The 20,126-nt window shown below is 36.4% G+C and overlaps 1 protein-coding gene across 1 annotated transcript in view; it reads left to right on the plus strand.

The window, feature by feature from the left end:
* Positions 1-20,126, plus strand: part of SORCS3 (sortilin related VPS10 domain containing receptor 3) — a 687,244-nt gene that overhangs the window by 581,587 nt on the left and 85,531 nt on the right. Inside the window, exons 12-14 of the mRNA XM_051981368.1 lie at positions 5,121-5,197; positions 6,177-6,268; positions 17,108-17,215. Of these exons, the coding sequence (XP_051837328.1) occupies positions 5,121-5,197; positions 6,177-6,268; positions 17,108-17,215 (277 nt within the window). The remainder of the gene's footprint in view (positions 1-5,120; positions 5,198-6,176; positions 6,269-17,107; positions 17,216-20,126) is intronic.

Here is a 20,126-nt window from a genome sequence, read left to right on the forward strand (position 1 = left end):
CATAGCTCAGAATCTCAACATCTCAAAGTTATTTTTTCTTCCTTGTATTTTGGGTTTAGGATTAATGGATTTGATGATATGCCACAGGGAGTCTGGAAGAAATACATTGTTTGCATTCAAAAATTAGTTTGCAAATGCTGGATTAAAAACCAGAGTTAGAATTATTGGAGTTTGCCTCCAAAACCTGATCCCCACTTCTTCCTTAGTAGATATTGTCAGGGCTTACTTGTGGCAAGGCTGTAGTGTTGGCAAAGTCTCTAATTGCTCTGATTGCCTCTCTTGCATTTTAAAAATCTCTTTCAAAAGACTCCCTCTCCTTCTTTCCCTCTCCTTTCCCTCTCTCCCTCTTTCTCACTCTCCTTCTCTCCCTCTCTCCCTCTTTATCCCTCTCCCTCTTCCTCTCCCTTTTTATCTCTCTCCCTCTCTCCCTTTCTCTCCCTCCCCTCTCTTTCTCCATTCGTCTCCCTCCCTCTCCTTCCCTCCTTCCCCATCCCTCTCTTTCCCTCCCTTTTCTTTCCTCTCTCCCTTCCTCTCCCTCTCTCTCTTTTTCTCCCTCTCCCTCTTCCTCTCCCTTTTTATCTCTCTCCCTCTCTCCCTTTCTCTCCCTCCCTCTCCTTCTTTCCCTCTCCTTTCCCTCTCTCCCTTCCTCTCCCTCTCTCTCCTTTTCTCTCCCTCTCTCCCTCTCTGTCTCTGTGTCTCTCTGTCTGTCTTCAGGACTCAGAGCTCACTTGATTCTTTCACCTTTTCCTTGCAGCCAAATCCATATCTCCACGAGGCTCTTCTATGTCAGTAGATTACAGTTGAGTACGAATTTCAGGTATTCCCCATATGTCATTTCCTAGGGAAATCTTTATCATCTGTTTTCTCTCTTAATGATGGAAGAAAAGGCTGTGTCTCCCTGGGAAAAAAATCAGGAATCAACAGAAAATAATCCGGGGAGCCTATGGTATCACAGTTCTTAAGTAACTAGCAATCTGTCTCCACCTATGTTTGCACCTGGCTCTTGGTTATATGAAACTAACTATCCCCATTCCAGTGAGGGGGAAAAAGATTCTGAAAAATTCTCAGTTCTGGGAAAAAGATAACTAAAACCCAACCCAAGACAACTGAGAGCAAGAATGGTAAAACTGTCATTCTGGGGTATGAAACTTCATCATTGTTCTGATTAATCTTTAAAACATGGTCACTCTTACCTCTCTCTTATTCCACAATGCATAAGTTATAGGGAATTGATGCAGCTGCACCCCTTAACTGATGCAATAGCTATTTTGGCTGATCCTTACCAGCTATACTACTTAGCCTGTTTAGCACATAGATCCAAAATAGTTTTTCTCTGAGCCACACAAGACATTTCTAGCAAAGACGGGCCAAAAGGCCATTTCCTGAAGTAGGGCAAGGTGCCAGGGCATTTAGAGAAAGTGATGGAGCCTCTCACATCTGTTCTATTATGGTAGAATGAGACCTGGATTTAGAAGAGGCTATGGATAACAGCACCAGCTTTGTTTGTGTCATCTAAGGAAAGATTCTGATCATTTAAACAATAAAGGGATTGCCTCTTCTAACTGGTAAATATTAATCCTAATAATTATCTTATCAACTGGAAAGAATGAGACAAACCGGTTACTGTCTTCTCAAGTCCATTTTAATTCAAAGCAAAGTTTTTTCAGGTGTGTTTATTTCTGTGATTGTAACCGCAAGACCAGCAGAGACATATGAAGGGTTAGGTTAAAAATAACTCCTCTATGTCCACTCAAACACTCATGAAGATTAGCTCACATTTCTTACAACACGATTTCCTAAAAGTAATGCAAGAATTATCCCCATTTTCAGATGGGGAAAAATGAAGTTTGAAAAGTCAAATGACTTGCTCATTGAACAAATAGCAGGTGTCAGAGATCATAATAGCATTCAAGTCTTTTTTTTTTATTTCATAACTTTTCATTTACAAGTTATATGTATGGGTAATTTTACAACATTGATAGTTGCCAAACCTTTTGTTCCAATTTTTCCCCTCCTTCCCCCCACCCCCTCCCCTAGATGGTAGGAGCATTCAAATCTTATGAGTACAACCCAGTATTCTTATCACTACCCCATGATTCTCTAAACTAGGAGTCAAGATAAAACAAAAGAAGCAGCATTGGTGAAGTAGAAAGAAAATAGATTGTTGTCAGGATGTAAGTCAGGATGTGGATTTGAATTCTTGCTCTGTTTTTTATTTTCTGTACATTTTTAGACAAATCATTTTCACTTTCCTTACCTATAAAATAAAGGGTTGTTCTAAAGGATCATAAAGATTTTCTTTTACAGTCTAATGAAGAAGAAAGATATAAACAACTATGTATAAACAAAATATGTAGAGAATAAGTTGAAGATAATCATCAGAGGGAAGGCAAGAGCCACAAAAAGTCAGAATCTATGCAAAGGTTTCTGTTCACAGAGTTAGCACTCCAGAAGCAAGAATGAAGCCTGATAATTAAGCCAATCATCTTCTGAGAGGGACACCTTATTTGTATGTGTGTGTATGTGTATGTATATATAATATATATGTGTGTATATATATTATATATTTATATATAAATATAGATATCCTTATATTCTTCATCCATGGGGGAAAGTCAGTAGGGATACCTGGATGTAATGGGTCCAGGGGGCAAAGAACTGATGAAATTCTCATAATTTAGCTATTATTGTCCTCGGAGATCTGTGCTTAGGCAATATAGAGGTGGGGATAGATATAAAGTGAAGAAAAAGGCTATTCCTTGCATTTTCCCTAGAAACATGGGCTCATCCAACATGATCTAAGTGATTTCTAAGGCTCCCTCTCAGCTCTGTAATTCCATGATAAGACAGCTTTCCCAAGAAAGATCAATAGCTTCTCCTTTCTTCAGTAATGTCTTCTTCAGTTGCCATTGAGGGGAATGGAATCTTTTACTCTAGACACTCACTGTTTGGAGCTGTTCACCAAATCTCTCTCTAGTCACTTCCCTGTGCCACTGCTTACTGAGCCTGGGGATTATTTTTGGAAGCTTGAGTGTCAAAACAAGTTGGCTAGTTGTATGCTTTCTAATGCTGATGGGAGTTTGACAGGCAGTAGCGAGGCTTTAATTTCTCATTTTGGAGCATTAAATGTCAGGAGCTCAATTAACATTTTCATTATTGCCTTTTTATTGTACTCTTATTTAGGTTACAGATGTGGAGGAGCTAACAATCCTTTCCTGCTATTTTTAAAGAAAAATGCCAGATCCTGCAGAGCATCTTCATATTTTTTTTCTTTTCCCCCACAAAAACATCCTGCCCTGTCCATTCCCCCATCATGTACCCATTGATTTTGGTTCAGTGGTAAATCTGGTTTGAGAAACTGGGATAGTTTCATTCATTAAACAAACATTGGTTTAGCATTGTTCTGGAACAGTTGCAGATTATGTTTAAAGATGGCTTCTACATATATTATTTTATTATCACAATAGTGCTATAAGTTTGAAAAAATGAGGGCTATCTGTTTTATAAATGAAAAAGCTAAATCACTCAACCAACGCAGTTTGGTCTTCAAACCCAAGTCTTGTAGTTTCACATCTAGGGTTCTGCAAGCTGCCTGTCAAAATTGAACTACACAGAATATGTAGTTAGTCCCTTTTCCCAGTGGGGGAATGGGGTGCTGCTGGAGAATACGAATCTCCCTGAAGAAAATATGATAAAAAGCAATGGAATATGAGAGAGTATGAGGAATGAGCAGCAAGGGGGATATTTTCTGTTTTCTTTCAGATTAATGACCCAAGCAGCTTCTGATAAGATGAACAAATATCATCCTGTAGATAAGTGTTCTCAGTCCTAGGTGCTATGTGAGAAACAAAAAGTAAAGTAGAGTTTTCATGGAGCTTTCAAGAGTTAGTATACACATGCTAAAACTTAAGGAAAATGAAAGTCATTGGTGTGATGAAGCTGCTTTAAAATCTAATGTAACTTAAGACACTAAGAGAATGAAGTGGAATCTCCAAGCTTTATTGTGCCCCATTTGGGACACATCTGGATTATTATGTTAAGTTCTGAATGCCACATTTTAAAAAGAAATCAACACTGAATATTATCCAGGAAATGAAAAATAGGACACTGAATGAATTCAAAATTATGTTATACAAGGAACAACTGAAGCAAATGAGTTGAATTAAAAAGATTATAGATGTTCAAGAGGCAATGTGGTACACACAAAAGAGAGGAAGACAAGGCTCTCATCCTGCTTCTCACATTGTATGGACTGGCTCTGTGACACTAGGCAAGTTAATTTATCTCAGTATCCCTGATAGTTTTCTAATTTTCAGTGGTAAAGTAGGTGGTAACATGTGATTGTACAGGCTGATTGCTGAGGCCTCCCTACATTGATAAATTATAGATATGGCTAAAAAATATTTTTAAAAAGATCTTTAGCTTAAAGAAGAGTAAGAGGGTAAAGGGCAGTGAGGAAAGAGAAGAATTCTCAAGCAGAGAAGCAAGTAGTCTGTTTAGTTGCAAAAGGTGGAAATAGGGTCAGTGGGTTGGAGTGGAAAGACCTAAAGGTCCAGTATTATAAAAAAGAACTCATAATTTTCAAGCAATTTGTAGTAGTACATACATACTTAGTGCCTAAGGAAAATGGGTTTTGCTGGGATTAGAGCACCCCTCCCCCCAATTTAGTGTGCTGTTTTGGGAGGAATTCCCATACAGTCCTGATTTTCTGTCCTGGGTTTCTCATAGTAGAATAAATAGCTTCATTAAGTCATGCAGTCCCTGTTAAAGAACAAATGCTAGTAAAGGCTGGATGACTACTGATTAGAGAGGAGATGCTTGCACAGGGTCTAATATTAACCAGCCTGATCAATTCAAGATTCTTCAATTCCATTATTCAAAAGAGTTAAAGATGTACAAGATCTCTATTTACAACTGTAAAATTCCAAGTCATTTTTATGACTTTTTATAATTGGAGTCCATTTTTTTGTTCCCACATTGGGTTTCCTTTCCCTCTATGTAGTGGGGTTCAGAAACAGAAAAAAAATCAAAATCAAAAGTTGTTCACAAAATCAATTTCTATAAATCAATTTGCTCTTAAAGCTGGCTCATGCTCTTGAAATGATTTGCTTCCATTTCAGGAAATGTCGGCACAGAACTCTCATACACAGAAGTCGGCATGTTTGTCTCTTCTGATGGGGGAAATACCTGGAAACAGGTAAATTGAAGAAGGGCAGAGGGAGGTATGTCTGTATCTGTCTGAAGTTTCCACTCTTGGTTGTAGGATTCTCAAATTGCTCAGGAATCTTAAATGAAGACTACAAAATATAGAAAGTTTTCCTCTTTTGGGCCAATTCAGCACAAAAACTGATTATCAGGGTTAGTGTGCTGTATGTGTCTGGAAGTGTTTCAGAAGTCATGTATTCTAGTCCTAGATCTGCCTTATCTAGCTCTGGAGTCTTAGAGGAGTCACTTTACCTCTAGCTTCAATTTCTTTCTCTGTGAAATAAAGCATTTAGACTAAATTATCTCTAAGCTCCCTTGTTAGATTGAATTTTCTATAATTCTGTAGTAAGTCTGTTATTGTATAAAGATAGCCTTAGAGTGATTTTAGACCAATTGAAAAATTTGTTCAAAGAGCCACAAATTATACATAGATGTGTTTTCCATTGATTGGTGATATTAGACAATAGCCAAGTGTTTCCTTTTTTAGATCAGTTCGTATTCGGGGACAAGGATATAAAGCATTGTCAGCGTACTTTTGATGAGCACATGTTACATGCAAGGCCCTATTCCAGGTGCTGTTAGGAATACAGAGCTGTAATCTTGTTCTTAATAAGTAAATGATGTTATGGTGAGAATAGGGAACGAGGACACAAGTATCAGAAAATACATGACGATGCAAGACAGAGAATAGTTAAATTCTACATAAAGGAAATTCTCTAATCTGCTCTTATCTGAATATAATAATAATTAGTGGAAATTAGAAGAAAGGGATGTTGATTGGAGGAATAAAATGTGTAGAAATTTCCAAACTACACTGGATAGAAAGCCTAGCTTGCATCTTCAAGTGCCTGAAAATCCTCTCTAAAGTTAAATATCCTTGTGAGTGAATTTGTTGAATGTCTACTTTGACTAAATCATTTTAATTCTTCTTGCCTGTCTCCTCTCCCATCCCTACCTAATTTTTGTTTCAGATCTTTGATGAAGAATACAACATCTGGTTCTTGGACTGGGGAGGAGCTCTTGTGGCCATGAAACACACATCTATGCCCATTAAGCATTTGTGGTAAGGAAAGATCAGTACCTAATAATCTCTAATAGAGTTGGATTAAGCTGTTCAAACAATATCATTTCATATACATAGTCAGAAGTGGGTTCTTGCGCACCACTTCACATGTGTCCCCACTTCCCAACAAGCAGTTACAATCTCCGGACCAGTATCCGAAGAATTTTGACAAATTCATTTAAGAGAAATCCTTTTTAAAAATTATTTAAATATTAAAAATTATTATTTAAATAATAAGCATTTATCACTCTGGAACAAGATGGACCAAAACAAGGAGTCTTTATAGATGTTAATGAGGCTAGTTGGTACTTTAAATCAAGTGGCCACAAAGTGAAGTAAAGAATACTCAGATAATACTTCTCAGTACTCAGCACTACTATCAGTCTAGTTAGGCAGCCAAAGTCCAAAAATCCAAGAACTTAGAAATCAGAGGTTGAAATCTCAGCCCAAGATCCTAGAGTGCAAAGATTCAGGAGTACAGGGTAGCGAGTCGGAGACACTGGGTTTTTATTAAGTTGCTTGATAAATACCAAGCAGCCAAATATGTGCCAAATATTGTACTAAACATGAGAAATATAAGAGCAGGCTGAAAAAAGAAAAACAAAATCACTAATCCTGGTTTATGAGGAGCTCACAGTCTAATGGAGGAGAGAAGATGCAAGCAATTATGTTTGAACAAAATATATACAGCATAATTTAAAGATAATCATCAGAGGGAAGACAGGAGCCATAAAAGGTCACAATCTGGGTCACAGAGTTAGGACTCCCGAAGCAAGAAGGAAGCCTGATAACTAAACAATTACCCACCAAGAGGGACACCTTATATATTTTTGGTCCAGAATGAGAACTGGACCCAGAATATTGGCAAATCTGAATCCGTAGGGGACAGGATGAAATGGGGCAGAGGGGAAGGAACAAATAAATTTATTATAATTTCTTAACATCTGTTGTCCTCAAGATCTGTCCTTATAGGCATAGTAGTAGTGGTAGTGGTGGGGAGGGATAGAATGAAGGAAAAAACTCTATACCCAGCATTGGGGAATTTTTATTTATGTGAGGAGATTATAGAAAATACATGAAGGAATTAGAAGGCAAAAGTCATCATGCTGCATTCTTAAATTATGGTAAGAGACAGCAATCAAGAGCACTCAAACTCAATTCAACCATTGCTAGAGATCTTTGAAACATCATGGGGAACAAGAAAGGTACTGCAGTTAGAAAAGAGAAGTATTGTCCTGATTCCTTTCCTTTTCCCTCTCCTTTCTCCTCAGTCAAAAAAGGGAAGAAAATGCAGTTTATAAATTATAAGCCAATAAACTTGCTGTTCCTTCCCAATGAATTCTGAAATGTATTATTTAAGAAGTTGTTAGTAAAAATCTGGAAAGGACGCATTAATTAAAAAGACATAGCATGACTTATTTTTAAAAACAGATCCCAGTTTTATTTATCAATTAAACGGTAGATATTTTTTAAACTTTAATTTTTGTTAGCCTCTTTGATTGTCAGAGTTTTTACTTTCAGGCATAATTGAGGCTTTTACATTAATCATTTTTCTAGTTTTTTTTTTTTAATTTCATTTCAAATTCATTGATTTATTTTCTTTTTGTGTACAAGATTTCATATAGGTATATCACATATATATTAGTATGTGTATATATACATACATGTATATAGACATCTGTATTATGTAGGTATATTTATATACACATATATGTATATGTGTGTGTCCATGCACACACATACATAATATTCCCATAAAGACTGCTTTATGGTTCAAAAATTGATTTCAAAAGAACAATACAGAGAAGCACAGATAACAGTTTGTCTGGAAAAAAAGTTTTATGTTTTTTAATATACTACCAGCTCCGTCTGAGTTAACAGAGCATCGAAGGAAGTTGATATGATTTTAGACTGCAATAAGAGAGTCATAGCCAGAACCATAACTAGGTAATTTTGTAGTCACGGAAAACCTCCAGGACAAGTAATATGAAGAAAAATCAGTTGAACTGGGTGAAAGAATTGAAATGGAGTGGAGAGTAAGAGATTTGGGTAGGAAGACAGGAATTTATCCAACAGGCAACAAAATTTCCTATTTCAATCGATTATTCTATTGTTTCAGCGTTGCCTAGGGACTTGGCCATGAATGCCTTCTAAAGTTATACCTTGACTTTGGGCATAATCTCCAGAAATAAAAAGGTGAAAATCTTGTATTCTGTTCTTGTCAGACCACATCTTATATATTCTATTCTGTTCTGGATGTCCATTTTAGAAACAATATAGATAAAGTAGAGAGTGCTTAGAGAAAGGTTTAGGAAAGGCCTTAAACCATGATTTGGAAGATCAGCAGAGATGTTTAGCCTCAGGAAGGGAAGTCATTGTGAAGGTAATGATAAATGTCTTCAGATTTGGGGAGAAGGAATTAGACTTGTTCTGGTTGGTTTCAGAAGCCAGAATCAGCAGCAATGGTAGAGATTGCCAAGAGGTAAATTTGAGCTTGGTAAACAAAAATATTACCAACAATTAGAAAGATCCCACTCTGGAATGGGCTAACCATGGCAGAGGTCATCAAGTGTCAACTGGAAAACCATTTGTCAGATCTTGAAGAAGATTATTCTTCTTAAACTGTGAGTTGGTCTAGACCAAGGCTTTTTAATCTTTTTCCTCTCAGAACCTTTTTTATCTGAGAAATTTTTACTGGAGCCTGGGTATATAGGTTTATAAAATAGGTATGAAATCAAACATTTACTGATAATATACCATAATTTCATAACCCCACATTCAGTTACAAAACCCCACATTAGGTCAAGACCCACAGTTTAAACAGCTTTGGTCTAGGCCACTGAAATCTTTCTCACTTATTCTGGAAACACCAAGATAAGTATATAGGATTAGTTAGGAAAGCTTCTTGAGAAAGATAAGCCTTGAAGGCAGGTTTTGAAGGACATGATGAATGCCAATTTGTTACACAGACTGAAACATTCCAGCCTCTTAAAGGCCCTGTATTAAATAATAAAATTCTGGGAAGCTTTTGGGCTTGAGATATTTCAGGAAAACATTGTAGTCTGACAGGGGAGAGGAGGAAGGCAAGCAAGCATGATCTCAAGACCTCAGGTCTTCCACCTACTTGCTCAGTCAGCCACGTTGGGAATTACTCCCTCAGCTTTGCCATCTATAAAGTGGGATAATCATTAGCAGCTACTGCTGACTTCAAAGGGAGTGTGTAGGGGAACATTAATGAGAAAGATGCTTGCAGTGCTTTTAGCCATTAGTAATAAAAGTGCCAAATCACCTCAAAGATCAGCTGCTATTTATAAGCATATTAATTTTACACCCAAAACCCCCTGACCTTTAGGGAATGAAAATTCCCTATGAACTGAGATTAGCTGAATATGGAGATGATGGATCAGGAAGCTCTTCTAAAGAATGTCTTTCAATTTCATTTGCTCTGTATTTGATGTTGTGGAGGAACACAGGGAAGCTTTAAGCTGTTGTTACACTTAAGATTCATTCACTTTAGATGAAGATGTGAAACAGGTTCAGGGAGTACAAGATGGGGTGTGTGTATCCCATGAGTGCTTCCTTAAGTTCCAACCTGTGATGATCAGGAAAGCCTGCATAGTTTTAAAAGATAGGAAGGATTCCATAGGTATCAATGAGTAGATGGAGCTTTCTAGGAAAAGGGAATGACATAAGTGAAGGAGCAGAGACTCTCTCTCCCTTTCCCAATCCATTCTTCAAAGAGGTAGTAAGATAGAAAGATCAATAAAGATCCTGTTCTTCCCCTGCTCAAAACTTCAGTCATTCTCTATTGCCTCTTCTAGTATAGAATATGATGATAAACAACAACAATAATAGTATTATATAATTTGTTATATTTTTACAAAGTGCTTTATATATATTATTTGATCTTCACAACTTTGTGAAATAGCTGCTATTACTATCTTTACTTTACAGGTGAAGGATCTAAGATTAAGAAAGATTAAATGATTTACCAAAGCAGGATTTAAACTCAGATCTTGCTAAGTCAGAGTCCAGTACTTTATCACATCATGGAGATGACAGATATATTTATCGGCTTGGCTTTTAGATCTCTTTACAATGGGATCCCAGTCTATTTTTTCAGGTTTAATTGGATTAACAATTTCTATATTCCATCCAAAAAAACCTATTTTCTGGTTCCCTAAAATCAGGATTCCATCCCCTTCCTTCATGTCCTTACATATTCCCTTTCTACCTCTCCCTCTTATATTCCTTAGCTTCCTTCAAGTCTCAAATCAATTAACATTTCCCATGGCAAGTTTTTCTAGATCCTCTTAGTTGCTGGCCCTGTTTCTTTTCTCTTCACAGTATCTTGCATATACTTCCTAGATGCCATATTATATCCCACAATAGTATCCCCATCACGAGAGCAAGGACTGTGTTTCATTTTGTATTATATTCTAGGTGTGTTATGTACTGTAAGAAGAAAATATGCAATATATGCTAATTGTTTTGGATTAGATTCCATAGAACATATGTGTTCAAAGGATGATTAGTTTTACATATCAGGGAATAACAGTAGTCAAGGGTAGACATTCAGGTCTCTAGGTTTCCAAATTGCCAGTTTTCAAAGGACTTTATAGACCACAAATGCTAAGGAATTTGATCTTTAGCCTGTAAAATTTAAGATAGCATTAGAGATTAATTGAGCAGGAGAAGCAAGGACAGTGTGGTTTGCTAGAGAGAGCACTAATTCAGAACTGAGGACCTGAGTCCTAGCTTTGAGGATTACAATCATTGTGATAGTTGGGTAAATGATAAATCTTGATGGGCCTCAGTTTCCCCAATTGTACAGAGATGGTATTAGACTACATGACTTCTGAAATGCTTTCTAATTTAAAATCTATGATCTTATGACAGAATCAAAATGTCTTTTTGGATTGCCTTAGAAACCCTTCTTGATTTCCCTTAATTATTAGTCAATCTGGAGGATGTTCCCTCTACCTGAAACCTGGAGGTTTCACATGTGTGTGTGTATGTATGTATGTATGTAAGTAGGGGGAGGACACTACTGCTTACACTAAGCTTGACTTGATATTTAGGAGATCACTTCAGTTTTGTATAAATTCCAACCTGTAAAACCGCCCAAGAAACTAAAATTTGTTTCATATCAGTGTGTGGAAAAGATAGAAATCTTTTTATATCCTGCTGCTGCTAAAGTTTGTGTTATTCACTGTGTACAAAGGTAGACATTTCTATATACTGCTGCTGACTTGTGCCTTCTGCAAACGTGTGTGGATCCTGAAAGCTTTTGTTCTTGGAAAAGGCAGTAGTGGTTAGGTGCTGCTCTACGTTTTGAATTACCTCTGTATAGGGGCTTGTGCTTATGTAGGATAGGGATGGAAACGGAGCAGAAAAACCAGGCATTTAGGTTTGGGATGGAAATAGCTCCCACTTGGAGGCCTTGGGGCCTGGATGGTGGGGGAAGGAGGAAAGAAATTTACCATAAACTTAACTTTACCTTCACACGCACCTGCTTCTTCTCTCTGTTGGGAGAAAGAGCATGAATCTGCTTGGTTGATTTTGTGTCATTAGTACAGAAAGGTCAATGGGTTGAAGAAAAATGAAAGTGGCTCTTCTTAGGGGAAAGCGTAAAAGTGAGTTCTATATTACTCTGTTGAGTAAACAACATATTAAGTGGAAGATTTTTGGAGGGGTGTTATTGTTGGTAGAGTAGACAGAAAGATGAACTATAAATTCACATCCCAGCTCTCCCAAGTACAATCTGTGTAACCTTGAATAAATCATTTAATCTCTCGGGCTCACTTTCCTCTGATGCAAACTGAAAAGTGTGGTCTATATGACCTCCAAGGTCTTTTCCAGCTCCAGATCTAATATCCCACAGAGAAAAGAGGACTTCTTTGTTGTTCTGCATGACTGAGAATTTGTGACTTAAGAGTCTTGGCTTATGTTCACAATTCTGCCCATTTGCAAAATAATGCACCTACCGATGAATAGCTAGGTGAAACTTGAATTATTGTATGGCCCTTCAAAGCCATAAGGGCTATCAGCTTTAATTTGAATTGTCCAAATGGAAAGTAGTTCTTCTGGTTTTTAAAATCATAAAAGCCGCAGAGAAAGTAAATGATTATGAAAATCTCTAATTCAAGGTTTCTAAACCTGAATTCTTTGAACTCTTTTTAAGAAATATTTTGCTAAGTGCACTTCAATATAACTGGTTTCCTTTGTAATCATATCTTTTTTATTTTGTGCATTAAAAATACTATTATGAGAAAAGGGGTTCATAACTTTGAATTGATGTCTTGTTATCTTTCAAAATATGTTGAAATGGTTATTGGTCCTAAATCCAAACTTGGGTATTCAACCAATAGTCACATATAGACATGGGTCATCTTATGTATAAATCATGTATGCGGTAATTATAAAATTAAAATTGTGTCACAAAATATGTACAGCAGAATAAAAATAACAAATAAAATAATTTTCTTTATATATGTACCTCTATTCCATGGGCTATATGTTCATTTGTTTTGCTATAAAATGACAAAACTTTCCATGAAAATTTTGATTAATTTTGCCTGTGTAATATAAAGAGAGATTATGCTCATTGTTTCTCTTTTCTGTGGCTATTTTTAAATTATTATTAGTGGTACCTATATGTGTGAATGTAGAAGAAAAAAATACCATCTTTCTTTCCAGCTCTGCACACTCATTTAAATTGCAGCAGTTCTCAGATTTAGATGATAACCAAGTTGCTTTCAGAAGAAAATAGCAGTTTATAATTGAAAAGCTGAAGAGCTTGAGCTAGGTTAATAAGGCATGTTCTTTCTTCCCCATAAATCGAAAGCATGGGTAGACAGATGTGCATGAAACCAAACTAAAACTCCTTCTATTTGTGAATTCCTGCATTTAGATAAATAGATGTGGAACCTAAGTGCTGTTGCAGGCAAGTGAGCTTCCCTCTAGTTTTACCTTTGATTTTTAAAAGTATTTCTGTGAAAAACACAATATAGCCCATGGAACACTGCTGTTCTCTGATGAAGAATGACTACAGACAGCGGTCCTAATTGACAGGAGGATCAGGGGCTGTTTGGTTAGCCATGATGAGCTGTCAGTGACTTCTTTCAATGAATGTTGCTAGAGGTGGAGGTGAAAATATCCCCTGTCCTTTCAAATGACTGTATTCATCCAAAAATGTCCCTAAGCACTAGGGCTTTGATGGAGGTGGTATTAGTATAGAAATAATGATGCCTAGAAATGCCTATTGCTGAGGTCTAGACTTATATGGGAAAATTTCATGCATCTTGATTCCATCTCCACACTTCAATTCAAAAGAAAACCTGGATGACAGATTTCACCCGTTGTCCCCAAACCAGGATAATTTCATGAATGCAGCTCTTTCTCTAGTGGCAATACAAGGTATCATTTTCTTCAGTGTTTCCAAGAGTTGTTTTGAAGTGTTATGATTTTCTATCTGTTATCCTTTGATAAAAAAGTATAAGAATATAGAACTATAGAATTTTAGGATGGGACTTTAGAAATCAATTAATCCAACTCCCTGCCCAATTCAGGGATTTATAACATCTATAACATCCCTGGCAAATGGTTGGCCAACTTTTGTTTCAATATTTATAGTAATAGAGAGCTCATTATTTAACTGAAATTGACTGGTCCGATTTTAAGAGCAATCTTTGCTCTGAAATTTGCATGCTTGTAAATTTTGCCCATTTGTCCTACTTTTGCATTTAACTATGAGAAGACAAAAATCATCTTCCATCCTCCAGGTTAAAGATTACTAGCTTATTCAACCTTTCCTCATAGTCTATGGTTTCTGCTTCCCTTTGCTAATTTGTCCCTTCTAAATTGCTTTTTATTTTGTCAATACCGTCTTTGAAAGTTTTGTCCAGAATTGAATAAAAAAATTAAAGCATTTTGGAATTAAAAAGGGTCTCAAGGGATAAAATTATCTAGCTCCATGCCCTCAGGTCGATGACCACCTAAACTATTCAAGACATAGTTGGCTATTGATGTATTTGAAAAATTTTAAAGGGTGAACACATTACAGCCTCTCTCAATCACCCATTGAAAGTTCTATTCATCTTTTATCTTTCATCTTGACAGTCATATCTTTCATTATTTTCAACTATAGCCTCTTTTGCTTTAATTAAAATCCATTTCCTCTTCCTTGATCTTCCACAGATAGTAAGAACAACTGCTTAGCATCCTCATCTTATACTTAAAAACCTTGATTAATTCAGTCTATCACTTACTCTTTCCCAGAACAAATGACCCAAATTCAAATAATCCTTTCTAGTAGAATCTGTTTTTCTTCTCTTTCATCATCATTGTCAGTTTTCCACATCTCTTAAAAGTAGACCCACTTTTTTGATTTAGACTATAATAGAAGAATAGCTTATTTAACTTTCACCATATTCTCTATAGTCCTTTCTCAAAACCACAATGACTTAATCTTTTCACAATAGCATCATTTTTGGTTTACTGTTAACTTGTAGTTAAGCATGACCTTAATCCAACTTTTGGTTTACATTAATGGCTAATCCATTTTCCTTTATCCTGTATTTGTGTGCTTGATAGTTTTATTTTATTTTTTCTCTTCTGGATGTGGACTACCTTATTGGATTTCATCCCAATCTCATCCATTGACTATCTTCCCAACCCAGGGGTGTCATTTTGAATTTTATTTCTGTCTCTAGAGTATTGGCAAATCCCTCTCATACTGTTCTGCTTATAGATTTGATGAACATATTCTCAATTCCTTCATTCAGGTTAACAAAAATATTGACTGGAGAAGCTCCTAAAATGGATCCCTGTGTGACACCATTCAATATGTCTTGTTGGCTTGAAAATGAAGAATTGATAAATACTTCTTTTCAGAATTTTAATATAACAAGTCTCATAAAACCTGTATTCACTAGTGTCAAACCATGATAGTTCAGGGCCTTATATTGTTGTTGTTCAGTTATTTATCTCTGACTCTTTGTGACCCATTTGGGGTCTTCTTGTTAAAGATACTGTAGTGGTTTGTCTTCTGTAGCACATTTTACAGATGAGGAAACAAAGACAAACAGGGTTAAGTGTTTTGCTTGAGGACACATAGCTAATAAGTGTCTGAGAATGGATTTGAAGGGATAAAGACAAGTCTTCCTGACTCCAGACTCAGCACTCTATCCATTGTGCCAACTTGTACCTCAGGCACTTAGATCTGAAGACTTACTTTTCAAGGGAGTTTTTTTCCATCCCCATTCCCAGAGCTTTTCTTTATGAATCACTTTATTTTCAGAAGTTTCTTCCATCAGAGGTCAAATGTTCCTTTTTCACCAAGGCTTGATGGGTTTGTAAATTTTCCCTCTAAGTATGTGAAAGCTAAATACTGACCTGTGGAAGATTTGAGAACAAGACTTGGGAGAAAGTTACCAAAGAAACATACCAAAGTTAGTTTCTATCTAGGGTAAAGCTACTTTGCTATCAGAGATGCAGCATTTCTGACTTGGAAGATGAAGGGACTAATACTACCTGGCCTTATGATCCTCATGGATGTAGATAACTAGCTGTTGATATGGTATTCATTGAAACAAAAATCTCTTTTCCAGTCATCCTTTTTAAATGAACATTCAAGGAATTGCAATCAAGCACTTTATATGGAAGGAAAGGCACCATCCTACAAGACTGGGCCTTATTATTCATTTCTGAAATGAGAAACACATTTGCCCAGAAAAGGAATTGTATTTTCCCTGTCTCTCTCAGTTGGCTGGGATTACTTTCCAGCCCTCACAGTATAGGTATCTATTATGGAAAGGGCTGAAATGACCAATTCTTTAGAAATGAAGATAGAAACAGATAATTTAGGAACAAATAAACTTTTATGGAAGGCTGTTTTCTCTCCATTTGCAGACAGTCCTCAGCAAGCTCAGAGCACAGGGATTCTCTCATTGTACACTGGCTACTGAAGAAGAATGAATAAATCAGTGTTATTTTTATGTGATTTCAGAAAAAAAGAATAAGGGGAAAGTGGATCTTGATGAAAAAGAAAGATGAGGGAAAGAAAGTGAATAGTTTGAGTACACAGAATAAAATTGACGTGAGAGATTGCCATGTGTTGGATACCAATGATAAGGTGAATCAAGTTTAGGGAAATACATTCGTAGCTTGAGAAAGGACCTCTGGAAGGTTTTGGTAATTACTGTGGCTAAATGAGAATGAAACTTTAAATAAAAAAAAGAAGCTAGGAAGAAGGGCTGTTTAAACTTGGAATAGGCTAGTTCCTCTCCTTAATACTAATACACAATGCTTATTCTTCAAAGTACAACAAAGAAGTCTTGGTTCTGGGCCAAGAGTGTGTGCCAACCTATGTGTGGGAGGCAATTTTAATAGGCTCTGAACAAATAGGAAATTGCTTTTTTTTTTAAGGTTTCATCTGAAAGATACATACCCTATAGGGTACAATCTGCACTACTCGATTTATCTATGTCAGAAACTTGGAGGGTTGGATTGATTCTAGTGTAAATTACACCTCTGGTTTCAGTCTGGGTGCTTGGGACGTGATGCTATGTCCACCAGCCACCTTCTCTGGTTCAGCATTTGAATTTTAATATATTTCCATGCTTTCACCATTCAGACATAGTCCTTGCCTAAGCCAGGAAGTACATTTTTGATCAAATCTCACAATAATATGGGGAGATGGAAAAGATTATTGCCTACTGATAATCCACACTGCCAGAGCACAGGATGTAGAAAGAAATTTAATAATCTGTGAATTGATGACAGACCCGCATGGCTTGATTTTCAGTTGTCTCCTCCATGTGTTTGTTTCCAACCCAGGGTGAGTTTCGATGAGGGGAGCTCCTGGGACAAGTATGGTTTTACTTCGGTTCCACTCTTCGTGGATGGGTCTCTGGTGGATCCAGGTGTGGAGACACAGATAATGACGTGAGTACTGCTGATGGTGCAGTAGAAACCCAGACAACCCAAATTTTAACCTCACTCTGATCACTGACTTGCTCTGTGAGCTTAGGTCTCAACATTGTTTTAAACCTCAATCCCTCATCTATAAAATGGGTGAATAATAAAAAAATAATAAAATGAGAATTTTAACAATTGTTATGTTTGCCTCATGGGGCTGTGGTAAGGACTAAAGAAAAGCATTTTGGGAAGATTTATGAGGGAATTAAATGTCAGGCATTGTGGTAAACACCCAGCTCATTCCAGTTCAACAAAGGACTATGCAGCTTAGAGAATTGAGTACTTTTTTTCTTATGCTAATTGTTATGAGAAATATTACAGAATCAAGGCGAAATCAAGAATTTTTTAAAAGTGCTTTCCATACTATAGGTCACAAATTCTATTGAGTCAGTTTAACCTGCTATTTTCTGTGCTGCTGACAGATAAAAATCATATAATCATAAATTTAAAGCTGAAATAAATATCAGAGACATTGAGTATGATCTCCTCATTTTCCAGATAGGGAAATAGGCTGATAGAAATTAAATAACTTACCCAGAAAACTCAGATTTTCTTGAAAGCAAGCCATGTAGTTTGGCCTGCAAGATACTGAGGAGTCATATACTTTTTTCAAAGATTCAGTTATTTCCAATGATATCCAGTATAATCTGGTTTAGAGGATCTTCTGATCCATGTTAAAGATTCCTTGTTTTCTGACTTGCTGTCATAGGGAAATCACTTAAATTCTCTGGGTCTGTTTTCTCATTTGTAAAATATAGGGGTTGGGGAGGAGACCCTAAAGACCCCTAAAGTTTCTTCCAGCTTTACAGTTGTGACTTGGTATCAAATATTTTTGCCATACATTTACTTCTTTACAACTTCCTTAGAAGTTGTTCACCTGTGTTTGAGGAAATAAATCCTCTGCTATTGTTGGTAGCTTTTAGGTAACCAGGTAATCAGATGGGATCACAGACATCTGTGGCATCATGGGCAGGGCTATTCTACAAGGTGGCCAAATAGACTCCATGCCATTTTGAGTTATAGTAGTTAAGAGTTAGATTTCAGATGCTAACGGTTAAAATTGTACTAAGACTTTTGGGACATCCCTTCTAATGACTTAGTATGCATTGAGACATGATGAAAAGAAAAGCAAGAAGTGACTAGAAGTTGAATTTCTTTATATAACCTTCCTTCAGATACCAATTAAGAGTAACTGCATTAGGATATTAGCTGGAATTAGCTAATTGTAGATTAAACTTGGATAATTAGGACCTGATAGATGAAAAATCAAGACAGAAGACAGAAGCATGGGAAGGGTCATAATAAATTGCTTTTCTTATGGTTCCCCGTGAAAAGACTAGGCATGTCAGACATGTAGTATATCCATGGCATTTAGCAAAGATAACTGAAAATTGATATCTCAGTTTTAGCTGGCACAGAGGACATAGAGAATGTTCCAATGACCTTCAGAGAGTGAACTTTAGTTTTGATTCTTCTAGTGCCAAACAAAAATTACTTGCATATAGAGTGCAAAAGTTGGCTTTTTATTGTTCTGCAAGGAAAGGTAGAAAGTCTGGAAGAAACTTTGTTGTTCTCCACCTTATTGGTATGAAGTATTATTGGGAAAAATGGAGTACTTTGAAATAAATAGGAGTAAAAAGTCAGAAGGCGATCCTAACCTATTTAATGTGGTTGGCAAGTAAAAGAATTTGCCAAAAAGATAGAATAAAAAAGAACTCAGAATCATAGAACCACTGGGACTGGGAAATAGTTTTAAGATGCTTTGAAGGAAGTATGGATCTAGATCCTCTGAGGAGTTTACATGCTCTTATATTCCTCCAATATAAAAATAATGAAGATTATTCCAGGAGAGAGGATACCTAACAAATGTTCTTCATAGGAAGTAAAGATGAGTCATGGTGTTTTGGCAATTCCCTACTGAGGGCCAGTCCTGTGTAAAATTGAACTATAATGAAGAGTGTCATAAGACTTGTTAAACCTTACAACCAGTGCAAATGTCAGTAGGGAGCATCTTTAGGTATTATGAATTTTTAGCTAAGAAACTGAAAATCTTAGCAAGCACAGGATGGGTTTTCACAACTGCTGCTGTTTGAATGTAGATTTAGAAGAGGAATTTAGCAATGGAAAGTAAACAACTGATTGAGAACATGGTGTTAGGAAATGGGATTTGAATTTGGGGATAAGGCTTAAGATAGTGGAAAAATAGGCTCTGTTCTAGGGATAGAGTGCATCAGAGTACAATGTTAACTAGTGCCAAGGAAAGAAATGTGATATAGATGGATGAGTTGCCTTTGGTATCAGAAAATTTGGGTTTGAATCTCAGATCTATTCAATACTTATGTATTCTTGGGAATTGCACTTTAACTCTTTGGACTTCGTTCTCCTCTTCTAGAAAAGGAGGGCTTTTTCAATAAGATTCTTTTAAGCTACAAATGAAGTGGCTATTTTTCTGTAAACTAATAATGGAGGGGAAGAGAGAAAAAAAATTGCCGACATATATTTTTTGCTAAACCCAGTGGCATGTTTGATATATAATGTATATGGATTACATATAAAATAAAAGTAGAGGAAATGGCCAGTAATTCAAGAGATGCTATCTACAGAGAGGAAAAATAGTGATATTCATTGACTTAAATAAATGCAATAAATATGAATAATAAAGGGAACTAAATATCTTAAGGAAAGAAGGTAAAAAATAGCCTCTAACTGTAATTGAGACTTGACTCTATTTGATTCATGGGTAAAACATAGTAAAGTAAACTTATGCCTTATTCACATAAGAATAAATTCGATAAAGTAGATGGTGGATTCTTATTATGCTATGCATTCTTGTCTAAGGTATTAGGAAGATAACTCAGGCAGTGCAGTGTAGGCCAGA

The sequence above is a fragment of the Antechinus flavipes genome, chromosome 2 (assembly GCF_016432865.1).
Source record: "Antechinus flavipes isolate AdamAnt ecotype Samford, QLD, Australia chromosome 2, AdamAnt_v2, whole genome shotgun sequence".
NCBI lineage: Eukaryota > Metazoa > Chordata > Mammalia > Dasyuromorphia > Dasyuridae > Antechinus > Antechinus flavipes.